A 12252-nucleotide genomic window follows, 5' to 3' on the forward strand; every position below is an offset into this window, starting at 1 on the left:
GAACGGAAAGCCTTTGAACAGGAAGCTCTGGAGGGAGATCATGACCAGCTGTAGGAGAAAGAGTGACACCTGAAACACCTTCTTCCAAATCAGGGGGAGCACGGCTGGACATGACAGAAGATTTGGGGGAGTGGACAAAGATCAGCGTGTTTGAAAGCACATTCCTGTGGTTTTGAGACATGCTGACAGTAGATTGATGGAATGACAAATTGCCCTAAATCCTCATGGCTATTAAAGTAATTTAGTAAGCGAAGCTGCTGAGACATTTTGTGGGCTAATAATTAAGCCTTTGAACAGAAATCGCTGCATCAGAAAGAAGGACGGAGCAAGATGCTGAGAGTATATAAAGCAGACAACATGGATCATTTCTCCAGCAGCTTCACCTGACGCCAGGACCTTCTCTCACCTTCTCCGGAAAAGCAGGTAAGCCTGACTATAGAAGCTGTTGTGAAGGCACATTGTGCTCATTCATCCAGGCTTTATAGCATTGTATCTCTCTCTCTCTCTCTCTCTCCACTTCCTGAAATTGTAGCCACCAGAGATAATGTTTCTCTGTTGCAAGATTCACAGTGAATCTGGAAATTCTGAAATTTGTTGGCCCTTGGCTGGTTCTATGTTTTGTAAAAGGCAACGTGGCTGACACTAAGTCCCCCTACCTGTATAAAATTGGGAGTTTAGAGTGCCTGTCATATTATGTTCCTCCATTGCCACAAATGGTGATTCTTCAAACAAAGAGGGGTTTCAGTGCTTCTTTCTTTTTATTTGCAAAATCCTCTCAGTCATGTTCAAATCACTGGAAGTTGGGCCCACAGCTGACTCACAGGATTATTTAGCCCCCTCCCATCACTGGGCTTCATCCCATGTACCCATTTCCTCAAATTATTTTCATAGTGTAAAGCTATGTAGTGTAAAGCTCTATTTCATAGTGTAAAGCTAGCTAAATCACACCCCAGGCAGTGGCGCTCCTAAGATCATTCGCATACCAGGAAAGGGTTTAAGGGGGAGAAATGTAAAATATCATAGAAAAACAATGGATGACCCAATCTGATTCACATTTGGTATGCTTAAAGCCCTCCTTAATATCTATTACTATGCCAATTTTGATGTCTTCATCTTTAATACTTATGCAGACGTAAGCATTTGTTTAATTTGTACTTTAAACATATCAAATTATCCTCCTGCGCCCCCAGTGGCCGCTCGGAGAACAACAAAAGATTAGCTCTTAAAGAGGTAGTAAAATAGGTTGGTTCTCTTGGCTAAGACGCACAATTAAAGCAGGACGCATAAGAGTGCTTCACAGTCAAAGCAGATTATAAGCTGGGAAACGTCGGAGTGCTTTGCACGTAATTCACAGTGATTTCACAGTATAAACCTGGTGAGATGAAGCTAACTGTCTAAACTGTAGAAGAGAGAATGGAGGGAGGCATTGAGGGAGGAGAGTGTCTGGTTGAGAACAGAGAGATAGAGAATGGAAGCAGGAGAATCGGAGAAAAAACTAAGACTCTCTAAGAGGTGGCATTGGGAGGGGTTGCACTGTGCCTTGCGTGGCTGAGTCTAGGGATGGGGGAATGAGCAATGTTCTAGATTTCTCCAAACGTTGTCTCACCACTCAATGGGAACTCAAAATCCACCAGCATTGGTCGCTGTAGCAGAACTATTTATCTAAGCTTTCCCCCCCTGCTATGTTCCTTCAGACTCACCTCCATCGGGACTCCATCATCTCCTTCTCTGATATTTGCAATCTAGGGTAGCCATTTCCATACAGCTTTACTATGGCAGGTGGTGTTTGGGAGAGGCACCCTGCTTTATGTGTCTGCACCTGGCAGGTAAACAAATAAACTGTACCTCTTTAGCAGAAGTGGACCAACAGTTTTGCCTACTGCACATGAAATATACTTCTGCATTTATATGGTGATATAACCCCCCCAACCCCCAAAAAAGAAAGAATGAAACCCACTCTCCAACAACCTGATTCCTTGCAAAGCATGGATACAAGACATTTCCAATCATTAACTACATGTCGGAACACAGAACATTAATTGACCGCACAGTAAATGTGCAGTTAAGTATAAGCGAAGTTCTACTACATATGCTGGAATTGATGAAGATACTTCCTTTACCTTTATGTTGTGATCTTGCAGGTACAATTACTCTAGTACTTCTCTGCATCACTATTTCTTCATGGTTCTTCTACTGCTGTCTTCTCTTTATTTTCAGACTCACCTCCATCACACAACCATGCCTTACTGTGGACCATCCTGTGCCGTCCCTTCCTGTGCTTCCAGCCCAGTCGTTGGGTTTGGATCAGCAGGTCTTGGAGCAGCAGGGATTGGCTATGGCTCCTTTGGTGGCATTGGCTATGGCTCCGGTGCTCTGGTCGGCCCCGGTGTGCCTTCTGCCAGTCTCGGTTTGCTCCCTGGAGTCAACCCTTCTTGCATCAACCAGATCCCACCATCAGAGGTCGTGTTCCAGCCACCTCCCGTCATCGTGACCATCCCAGGACCCATCCTGTCTGCAAGCTGTGAGCCTGTATCTGTTGGAGGCAACACCCCCTGTGCCCTTGGAGGTTTTGGACAACGTGGCCTCCTTGGTCAAAGCCTCCAAGGTGGTCTCCTTGGTTCTAATGTTTCACGGTTGGGTCAGGGCCGTTATGGGTTGGTGGGGCGAAGAGGCAGCATCTGCTATACCCCCTGCTAAATTCACAAGGACACTCGATGACTAAATGGAATGTTCCAAGGATGATGGAAAAACAGCACCTCCATGGCTGCTGCTGAAGTCAAAGACACCCACAGCTATCTTTCCTGAATCTGTTTTCTCTCTAATTCCATCCCTCTGTATCACAGTATTTATCTGTTTGTCTGATTTTTTTATTTACATATGTATGTTTCTTTTGAGTGCACATCACAGAATAATGATGTGCGGGACAAGAAAAGGTGTCCATGACATATGTTGCAAGTCAAATGGCTAAATGCGGTCAAATAGAAGAGGGAAGAAAAGCTCTCTTAATATAGAATCTCTCTTTCCCCCCTCAAAATGTATAATACAGAAGCTGTTCATTCGCAGGTGTTCTGTTTGGGTTTTTCCAGGCAAAATAGCTTGTTGAGAATTTGTCCAAATACCTCCTTTTCACTTCTATTAAAACTTATTCTGCATCTGAGCTCTGGTCTCTTGTCTTGCTTTATGAAATAGTTGACTTTCACACGACCAAGTGTAATGTGTAAATACTAATTGGGTTCCCTGCTTTTGTGCATTTTAATCACAGTCTACAAGGGAGAAATGTTTCCCTTAAGCCACTGAAATTTGCAGCAATAGCCTTAATCAAAAGCTGTCTGGGCAGTTTAATACGAATCCACCAGAATTTGTCTGAGCTCTCTTGGCTTCAGTCCTGTCCACAACTTGTATGCTGCAACCCAGAACTTCTCAGAAATGGTCTTTGGTCTTCAGACCAGACCAGGATTTGTCAATATCCACAGTGCCCACCTCTAATGGTCGAGTGAGGTTTTTGAAGTGTGCAACTGCAGGAAATCAGTTGTTTGCTTAAACTCCCTGGAAGTAGAAACTATCACCTACACCACAACAACAGAAGATGTAGCCAAGGTCTGGTCTGGACTCATTCTCCCAAATGTGCTCTTTTTCCCTATCTGCAGGAAGTCTTTCTATGATGCAGAGCACCCAAAATAAAAGGGATTCAATCTCAGTCCTAGAACATCTGTTTGTTATGTACAAAAAAGAGAGCCTGAGAAAATGTGAGGATTCAGAGTTCCATGCAGAAGACTGGGGAGGGGTTGGAATTGAGAGCCACACACTGGTCACCCCTTACCCCTTAAGGTATCATTTGCTATCTCTGCTAGAAAGCAATTTCCAGGTGAATGGGAGACGTTGGCCTTAGCTAGACCTAAGGTTTATCCTGGGATCATCCCTGCCTGCTCCCGGGATATCCTGTGTGTCATTTATATGAACAGGAATGACCCCGGGACCATCCCAGGATAAACCTTAGGTCTAGCTAAGGCCGTTATTTTCCCATTTGAAAAGATTGCAACGCCCCTGCTTTGGCTGAGTTAGTTACTGGCAATGAGAGCTTTAAACTAAACACTTCCGGTATTTTCAGCCATACTTGTTTTGCCTTTATCCCTTTCCTCTACTCCAAGTTCATAACCAAAATGGAATTTGGCCCTGAGGTTTAAATGTGTTCCACATCCCATCCTGTGGACCCCTATAGAGGTTCAACCAACAGTTCTTCTACCATCTCAATTTCAAAGAATCTTGGAATTCTGGTTACTGATTCCCCACTTGGGATGCCCAGCTCACATCTAAATGGCTGTTCAGTGTATAGTATGCTGGTAGTGTTTTCCTAGCAAAAGTAAGAGATCTGTCCTGACCCCTTATAGCTAAAACAGTGAACTGAAAAGAAAGGGGTGGGAAAGAAACGGGAGCCTACTACATTCAAGTTCTTTTGACAAACTGGTAGCTTTTATTTAACCTAGTTATATAACGTAGTAGGCTCCCGTAGTAGTATAACTTGAATGTTATTTAGGAAATAGAAACCAAATGCACAGTTACAAGATGGGGGATACTTGGCTCAGCAATACTACAAACGAAAAGGAGCTTGGAATTGTTGTAGATCACAAGCTGAATATGAGCCAACAGTGCGATATGGCTGCAAGAAAGGCAAATGCTATTTTGGGCTGCATTAATAGAAGTATAGCTTCCAAATCGTGTGAGATACTGGTTCCTCTCTATTTGGCCCTGGTTAGGCCTCATCTAGAGTATTGCGTCCAGTTCTGGGCTCCACAATTCAAGAAGGACGCAGACAAGCTGGAGTGTGTTCAGAGGAGGGCAACCAGGATGATCAGGGGTCTGGAAACAAAGCCCTATGAGGAGAGACTGAAAGAACTGGGCATGTTTAGCCTGGAGAAGAGAAGATTGAGGGGAGACATGAGAGCACTCTTCAAATACTTAAAAGGTTGTCACACAGAGGAGGGCCAGGATCTCTTCTCGATCCTCCCAGAGTGCAGGACAAGGAATAACGGGCTTAAGTTAAAGGAAGCCAGATTCCAGCTGGACATCAGGAAAAAACTTCCTGACTGTTAGAGCAGTACGACAATGGAACCAGTTACCTAGGGAGGTTGTGGGGTCTCCCACACTAGAGGCCTTCAAGAGGCAGCTGGACAACCATCTGTCAGGGATGCTTTAGGGTGGATTCCTGCATTGAGCAGGGGGTTGGACTCGATGGCCTTGTAGGCCCCTTCCAACTCTGCTATTCTATGTTTCTATGATTCTATGAATGTAGTAGGCTCCCGTTTAGCCTTCTTTAAAAAGAAGAAGAAGAAGAAGAAGAAGAAGAAGAAGAAGAAGAAGAAGAAGAAGAAGAAGAAGAAGAAGAAGAAGAAGAAGCAGCAACAGGGTAGTGGTAAATAGAAACACAAATTAAGAAGGAATAAAGATTTTTGAACTATTTTTCTGTAAACCTGTACCTAATATGGCTAATACTAAGGGTTTTTTTACTTGCAGGCTAAGATGATTTCAAAATATCTTTCTGTATTGTATATGTATGTAAATTCCATTATACCACTGAGGAAGACCCAAATTGGGTCGAAACGCATTTAGTTTGTTTTGGTTTTGAATTTTTATTTGAGGGTATATATATATATATATATATATATATATATATATATATATATATTATTACACAGTTAGGATTTATTTGAGGTATACAGATCGGTTTTGTAGTAGGCTCCTGTTTAGCCTTTAAAAAAGAAGAAGAAGAAGAAGAAGAAGAAGAAGAAGAAGAAGAAGAAGAAGAAGAAGAAGAAGAAGCAGCAGCAGCAGCAGCAGCAGCAGCAACAGAGTAGTGGCTAAGACGACAGGTATACAGATCATTTTTGGTACATAGGCCACAGCTAGGTTTATCCTGGGATCATCCAGGGTTTGCCCCTGCCTGAGCACTGGATCCCTTATGTGTCACCTAGATGAACAGGTTTGACCCCTGGACGATCCAGGGATAAACCTTAGGTCTAGCTATGGCCATAGTATATTAAAGACTTCTTAAGCATTTCACTCACTTGTACCAAATTATTGATAGTGGAACGATTAGAAGATTTCCCACCTCTTTCTTTCCAGTTCAGTGTTTTCCTTGCGACATTGTTTTTTGCTCAGAAAAAACATCTTGTTCACCACTGGAGTTACTACTGATCTGACCATTTTATACAGAGAATATTTCATGGCGTTGTAGTACTGCTGGAATCAGTATCAGTGCCAGGATTGGATTGTGGACAGGACAATGCTCTTGCTCCCTCAAATCCACCCTTTAGGGTGGATTCCTGCATTGAGCAGGGGGTTGGACTTGATGGCCTTGTAGGCCCTTTCCAACTCTGCTATTCTATGATTCTATGAGTTTTGTTTCTCACTGCTATTGTCACCTGCTCTCATGTCCCAAGCCCTCCCAGTATATTTAAATTCAAACAAAGAAGTCAATCTCCAAATCAATAGACTTTATTATGCAAATCAATCCATCTAACAAGGAATTCGGTTGCAGACCTGGTCACTGCAAAGCAACCTAATGCTAAGAGCCCTGATTAATCTGGCACAACACTAAATAGCTTTCCTAAAGATTCCTTTGAGGGATGTACAACCGTAGGAGAAAAAGTTGTTGCAAATATGGAGGCAGTCTGCAGCGCAGACCCTGAAAGACTTTCTCAGTGCGACGCTTGGGGAGGTTCTTCTCTTAGAGATCTCCTGGGGTGGGCCAACCTTGTAGAATGATTTGTTTCCTTACTCTGCTCCTCCTTCTTGACCTTAAGTCTGATCCATCTGTCTGTCACACCCACCTCCTCGCCCTGTGTGAGTTGCTGTGGTCCCGCAGAACGTGAGCTTATGTTTGGAGTTTGAGCCAACTGATTTGTCCTCACCTAGGAAGGTTCTTCCATATCTCTGTCTCCTTCACCTTTGGGTTCTGTAATGTTCCACCAAGTGTCAATGCCCAAACAGAGTCCAAAACATCATCAAATCAATTCCGAGGGTCAGGAGCCAAAAGGTTGCAAAGCCAAATCCCGTTGTCGAGTCAAGCCAATGGTCAGGAGCTGGGAAGTCAAAAAGCCAAATGCTGAATTGGTCCAGGTTGTCGAAGGGAGTCATCCAGAAGAATGCCAGGGGTCTAGAAGTCTGAATTGCTGAGCAGACGGCCAGGGAGCCAAAGAGCCAAACAGTTTGTCTTTCAGCAATGTGAAGCTTCCTTGAGGCTTATTTATGGCCATATTGATCCTCGTGTGGCGCAGAGCGGTAAAGCAGCAGTTTCTGCAGCTGAAACTCTCCCCACAGCCGGAGTTCGATCCCAGAGGAAGCTGGTTCTCAGGCAGCCGGCTCGGGTCGACTCAGCCTTCCATCCTCCCGAGGTCGGTAAAATGAGTACCCAGTTAGCTGGGGGAAAGGTAATAATGGCCGGGGAAGGCAACGGCAAACCAACCCGCTATAAGGCCTGCCAAGAAAATGTCAGCGGAAGCTGGCATCCCTCCAAGAGTCAGTAATGATTCAGTGCTTGCACGAGAGGTTCCTTCCCTTCCCTATTTATGGTCAGCCATTAATCTAGCCCAGCTGCCTCATTAACACCCCATGAGCTATTTAACTTCCGCTCTCTGCGCGCCCTAGTCGTTCCCAACTTCTGTTCCAGCCTCCGACTCCTCCTCCGCTGTATTGGATTTATGCTCTCCAGCTCTGTCTTTGATAGCTGTGGCATTCCAGGGATGTGGCTGGACATCTCAGGTTGCACCTCTGCTGCCTGTAACTCCGACAGCTCAGCTGTTGCGTCTTCCAGCCGTCTCCCTGGTTCCGGCTGCAGCACAGCTAACTGGCCCTCATTCCCTTCCTCTGAGGAAGAATCCTCCCCAAAGTAGGGCACAACAGGTTCCTCCCCCATCCATTCACACTGTTCTTCATCAGACTCCATGAGATCTTGGAGCCCATAACATCTATTGCTTCTTTTTGTCAGTACTGCAATTTTCTATGCCTACGCAAGAGGGCGATGAACAAGCAGGCTTCAATGACGAAGCGGAGGAGCAATGACAGGGACTCTTCTAACTGGATGCCCTATAGGTGCCCACTTCTCCCTATTCTTGATGCTAGTCCTGAATGGAGTGACAAGGAGGTTGAATCTCTTCCCCATCAAACTATTATGGTCAATGTCTCCTACTGGACCTCTTCACAGCACTGGCTGGGATGTGACATTGTGTAGCAATATGGCAGTGGGGGTGGAGTTCAGCTCAGACATGCTTGAAAGGATATTGTCTTGAGAAAAGCTGGGACATTTCATTTGGTCTGCATCTTTATGTGAACCAACCTACCTCCATTATCCCAGACTAATGTTTGTATCAAAACTCTCTGATCTTTAAGTGTCAGGGTCTGGGGTGTAGGCAGCAAGAGAACTGGCAACAGAGTCAGGAGCGTGTTCACAGGATGACAACCAGGATGATCAGGGGTCTGGAAACAAAGCCCTGTGAAGAGAGACTGAAGGAACTGGGCATGTTTAGCCTGGAGAAGAGAAGATTGAGGGGAGCCATGAGAGCACTTTTCAAGTACTTAAAAAGTTGTCACACAGAGGAGGACCAGGATCTCTTCTCGAACCTCCCAGAGTGCAGGACACGGAAGAACGGGCTCAAGTTACAGAAAGCCAGATTCCAGCTGGACATCAGGAAAAACTTCCTGACTGTTAGAGTAATACGACAATGGAACCAGTTACCTAGGGAGGTGGTGGGCTCTCCCACACTAGAGGCCTTCAAGAGGCAGCTGGACAACCATCTGTCAGGGATGCTTTAGGGTGGATTCCTGCATTGAGCAGGGGGTTGGACTCAATGGGCTTGTAGGCCCCTTCCAACTCTGCTATTCTAGGATTCTATGATTCTATGATAGGGCCAGAGGCAAAGGGCAAAGTCCAGAAGCAGGCAGGGTTCAGAGTCCAAAGGCAAACAGAGTCCAAGCAGGGCCCGAGGTGAAAGGCTTGGTCCAGAGACAGGCAGGATTCAGAGTTCAGGAGCAACAGGGTTCAAGCAGGGCCAGAGGCAAAAGGCATGGTCAGGTGAAGCAGCAGGTCAGGCATGGTCTGGAATCGCAGGCACAGGAGACCGTGTTGCTGTGGCAAAGGCTGGAGTGGAAACGCCTATAGCCCTTTCTTGGCTGCTCCCACCTGGTCTGCATCAGCTCATTTGGGAGTGCTGCTGATATGGGCCAGGCTCTGCAGCTGGCAAGGTGCACTCTGGCCATCAGGTGCTGCTGCAGGACAGATCCTGACATTAAGGTATCTCCAAACATTGCAGAAAAGTTTTCAGATATATATATATATATATATATATATATATATATATATATATATGATTTCAAGACCTCCAGGATCATAACCAAGATGGAAGTTGGACTTAAGGCTGAATATTTATGATTGATTGATTGATTGATTGATTGATTGCATTTTTATACCACCCCATAGCCAAAGCTCCCTGGGAGGTTCACAAAAAGTGATGGTCAGCAATTTGGATGGCTTTAAAAGGATGTTGGATAAATTCCTGGAGGAGAAGGCTATCCAGGTTTACTAGCCCGGATGGCTGTGTGCTACCTCCAGTATTCGAGGCAGTAAGCCTCTGTGCACCAGTTGCTGGGGAACATGGGCGGGAGGGTGCTGTTGCACCATGACCTACTTGTGGGTCCTGGGTCAACAGCTGTTTGTCCACTGTGTGAACAGAGTGCTGGACTAGATGGACCTTTGGTCTAATCCAAGATGGCACTTCATATGTTTTTATGTTCTTATATGCAATGCTAGGAATTCCATTCTGCTTAACCCTGATGAGTTTTCATAGTTTTTCCATTCTGATTAGTAGTGTTGGACTATAGCAGATTTTTTTTTCTGTTTTCAATTGCGGGGGGAGTGGGGGGTTGCATCTTATGATTTGCCCAAATGGTAATTTGTACCAATTGTTGGGTGTGTGTGTGTCTTTAAATTTGTGAAAATGAGGTCATATATATCTGGACTTGCACAAGTGTGTGCTATTGTGAGTCTGCTATATAGCCCCACAGAAGCACATTTCCTACTTGTAAATATCATTGTCTGTTTCATCCCCTACCACATTACTTCATTTCACTGAGCACAGCCATATTCCATACCTGTGAAAAAGCTTGTAAATTCCTTCCCTCCTGGAGCGTGTTCAGAGGAGGGCAACCAGGATGATCAGGGGTCTGGAAACAAAGCTCTATGAAGAGAGACTGAAAGAACTGGGCTGTTTAGCCTGGAGAAGAGAAGATGGAGGGGAGACATGATAGCACTCTTCAAATACTTAAAAGGTTGTCACACTGAGGAGGGCCAGGATCTCTTCTCGATCCTCCCAGAGTGCAGGATACGGAATAACGGGCTCAAGTTAAAGGAAGCCAGATTCCAGCTGGACATCAGGAAAAACTTCCTGACTGTTAGAGCAGTTCGACAATGGAATCAGTTACCTAGGGAGGTTGTGGGCTCTCCCACACTAGAGGCCTTCAAGAGGCAGGTGGACAACCCTCTGTCAGGGTTGCTTTAAGGTGGATTCCTGCACTGAGCAGGGGGTTGGACTTGATGGCCTTGTAGGCCCCTTCCAACTCTGCTATTCTATGATTCTATGAGGATTAGAGAAATTCATAGACGGTCAAATTATCAATGGCTACTAAAATGGAGGGTACATGACATGCCCTACACCAGTTGCTATGCAACATGGGAAGGTGTGTATTGTGAATATTGACAGATCACATTCTTACCTGAAGACCAAAGACCATTTCGGAGAAGCTCTTGTGTGCAGCTTCTAAGATCAGGGCAGGGCAGATGTCAAAAGTGGTCAGGCCAATTCTGGTGCCTCCATATTAAACCACCCAGGCTGTTTTTGGTTAAGGCTTTTACTGCAAATATGCAAGTATTAGGACAGACATTTAAATCTTTTCGAGCAGGGGACCCACTTTGAACTTCCACATAACAATTGCTTGGTATGAAAGGCAACAGTTTTGTAAAGCAAGACAAGAGACCAGGGCTCTGATGCAGAATGAGTTTTAATAAAAGTGAAAAGGAAGGTATTTGGACAAACACATTTTGAACAAAAATATTTTGCATGGAAAAAGCCAAAAAGAATACATGTGTATATGAATAACTTCTGGGTGGGGGATTCGATATTAACAGAGCTTTTTCCCGTCTTCGATTTGACCTGCCACACATTTCATGAACAACGTTTCTTGTACCTGTCATCATTATGCTGTGATGTGCGCTCAAAAGAAATATACATACATGAATAAAAATCAGGCAAACAGATAAATACTGTGATATAGAGGGATGGATTTAGAATGAAAACTGATTCAGGAAAGATAGCTGTGGGCCTCTTTGACTTCAACAACAGCCGTGGAGGTGCACAGGCCTGGGTGTTTTGCCGTGAACCCTTGGATCATTCCGTTTGGTTGTTGAGAGTCCATGTGAATTTAGCAGGGGGTATAGCAGATGCTGCCTCTTCGGCCCACGAGCCCATAAAGGCCCCGACCCAACTGTGAAACATTAGAACCAAGGAAGCCAGCTTGGAGACCACCTTGGAGGTTTTGACCAAGGAGACCAGCTTGGCCATAACCTCCAAGGGCACATGGGGTGTTTCCTCCAACAGATACAGGCTCACAGCTTGCAGACAGGATGGGTCCTGGAAAGGTCACGACGACGGAAGGTGGCTGGATCACGACCTCTGCTGGTGGGATCTGGTTGATGCAGGAAGGGTTGACTCCAGAGAGCACACCGAGACTGGCAGAAGGCACACCGGGGCCGACCAGAGCACCGGAGCCATAGCCAATGCCACCAAAGGGGCCAGAGCCAATCCCTGCTGCTCCAAGACCTGCTGATCCAAACCCAACAACTGGGCTAGAAGCACAGGAAGGGACGGCACAGGATGGTCCACAGTAAGGCATGGTTGTGTGATGGAGGTGAGTCTGAAAATAAAGAGAAGACAGCAGTAGTAGTATCATGCAGTAATAGTGATGCAGAGAAGTGCTACAATCTTTGTATCTGCCAGAACACAATATACAGGAAAAGGAAATACCGTAGTTTCGTTAATCCCTGCATCCAGAGTTCATAGTTCTATCCCATGTTGAGCTTGTATTGCCTTGAGTTCCATATATATATATATATATATATATATATATATATATATATATATTCTGTGTTTCCACTCTTAGTTGTCAAATTGTACTTTACCGGAAATCAGGTTGTTGGATATTGTG

At 45.1% G+C, this 12252-nt stretch overlaps 2 protein-coding genes across 3 annotated transcripts in view; both read left to right on the forward strand.

Moving 5' to 3' along the window:
• Positions 1-366: 366 nt before the first annotated feature.
• The window catches only part of LOC134412198 (beta-keratin-related protein-like), a 37005-nt gene continuing 25119 nt past the window's right edge, over positions 367-12252 (forward strand). Inside the window, exon 1 of one of the 2 annotated variants that reach the window (XR_010026397.1) lies at positions 367-423. The gene's annotated coding sequence lies outside the window, so the exon portion shown is untranslated. The remainder of the gene's footprint in view (positions 424-12252) is intronic. The other variant, XM_063146037.1, reaches the window with a different exon arrangement.
• LOC134412200 (beta-keratin-related protein-like) lies at positions 2221-2713 on the forward strand. The gene has a single exon (XM_063146040.1). It carries the CDS (start codon positions 2239-2241, stop codon positions 2695-2697), a length of 459 nt encoding a protein of 152 aa, XP_063002110.1. The 5' UTR covers positions 2221-2238; the 3' UTR covers positions 2698-2713.

Source organism: Elgaria multicarinata, chromosome 21 (assembly GCF_023053635.1).
Source record: "Elgaria multicarinata webbii isolate HBS135686 ecotype San Diego chromosome 21, rElgMul1.1.pri, whole genome shotgun sequence".
NCBI lineage: Eukaryota > Metazoa > Chordata > Lepidosauria > Squamata > Anguidae > Elgaria > Elgaria multicarinata.

Bases quoted from the DNA above. Each gene is read 5' to 3' on its own strand.
- LOC134412200 (XM_063146040.1), top strand. From the start codon at position 2,239: ATGCCTTACTGTGGACCATCCTGTGCCGTCCCTTCCTGTGCTTCCAGC.